General features: G+C 46.3%; 1 protein-coding gene across 1 annotated transcript; it reads right to left on the minus strand.

Annotated features, from left to right (window-relative positions):
• Positions 1–288: 288 nt before the first annotated feature.
• Positions 289–747, minus strand: LOC106473195. The gene has a single exon (XM_013933876.1). The coding sequence runs from the start codon at positions 745–747 to the stop codon at positions 289–291; it is 459 nt and encodes a 152-aa protein (XP_013789330.1).
• Positions 748–825: the final 78 nt, after the last annotated feature.

Raw genomic sequence — 825 nt, forward strand, 5'->3', positions numbered from 1 at the left:
GTCGGGAGACGTTTCAGAAGGGCCAACCTAGGTGGCGTTACACCACATGTAAGGGAACGTGATAGCCTTTAAAATCTCTCCACCGAAGCTTTTTTTTTGTGCTTTGTTCCCACAGTCACGTGACTCGTGCTATTACCTCCGCGTGTATTCAGTGACTTCCGCAAACGTATCGCATTCTTAACTTTAATCTTCTTCTTCTGTAGCTTTTCCCGTATCTATACGGGGTCGCTATTTTTGACAGCACGTATCCACTCTCCTCGGTCTTCGTCTCCAACAAGGCCTTTTTCTCTAATATCTCCATCCACGCAATCCTTCCATCTTCTCCTTGGTCTTCCTTCTCCCCTCCACCTCCATATCCAAAACCCTCTTGCCTATATAATCATCTTCCCTTCTCATCACGTGCCCATACCACTGCAATCTTCTCCCTGGTCTTCCTCTCTTCCTTCTCCCCTCCACCTCCATATCCAAAACCCTCTTGCCTATATAATCATCTTCCCTCCTCATCTTCGATATTTCCACCACTTTAGTTGTTCCTCGAATCCTCTCGTTTCTAATCCTATCAAGCCTCGTCGCTCCACACATCCATCTCAACATTTGCATCTCGGCTAGCTCTAATTTCTTCTTTTGAGCCTTTTTGATGGACCAGTCTTCTGCTCCGTACATCATTGCAGGTCTCACAACAGTTTTATAGACCTTTCCTTGCCCCCATTGCGCTGATCTTATTGTCGCATAGCACTCCCGATGCATTTTTCCAATTTCTCCATCCCGACTGGATTCTATGGCTTATTTCAGAGTCGAGTGTACCGTTTGATGCCACATAGGACC

The sequence above is a fragment of the Limulus polyphemus genome, unplaced genomic scaffold (assembly GCF_000517525.1).
Source record: "Limulus polyphemus unplaced genomic scaffold, Limulus_polyphemus-2.1.2 Scaffold5962, whole genome shotgun sequence".
Taxonomy (NCBI): Eukaryota; Metazoa; Arthropoda; class Merostomata; order Xiphosura; family Limulidae; genus Limulus; species Limulus polyphemus.

Coding starts and splice junctions, on each gene's coding strand:
- LOC106473195 (XM_013933876.1), bottom strand. CDS start 747: ATGCATCGGGAGTGCTATGCGACAATAAGATCAGCGCAATGGGGGCAA.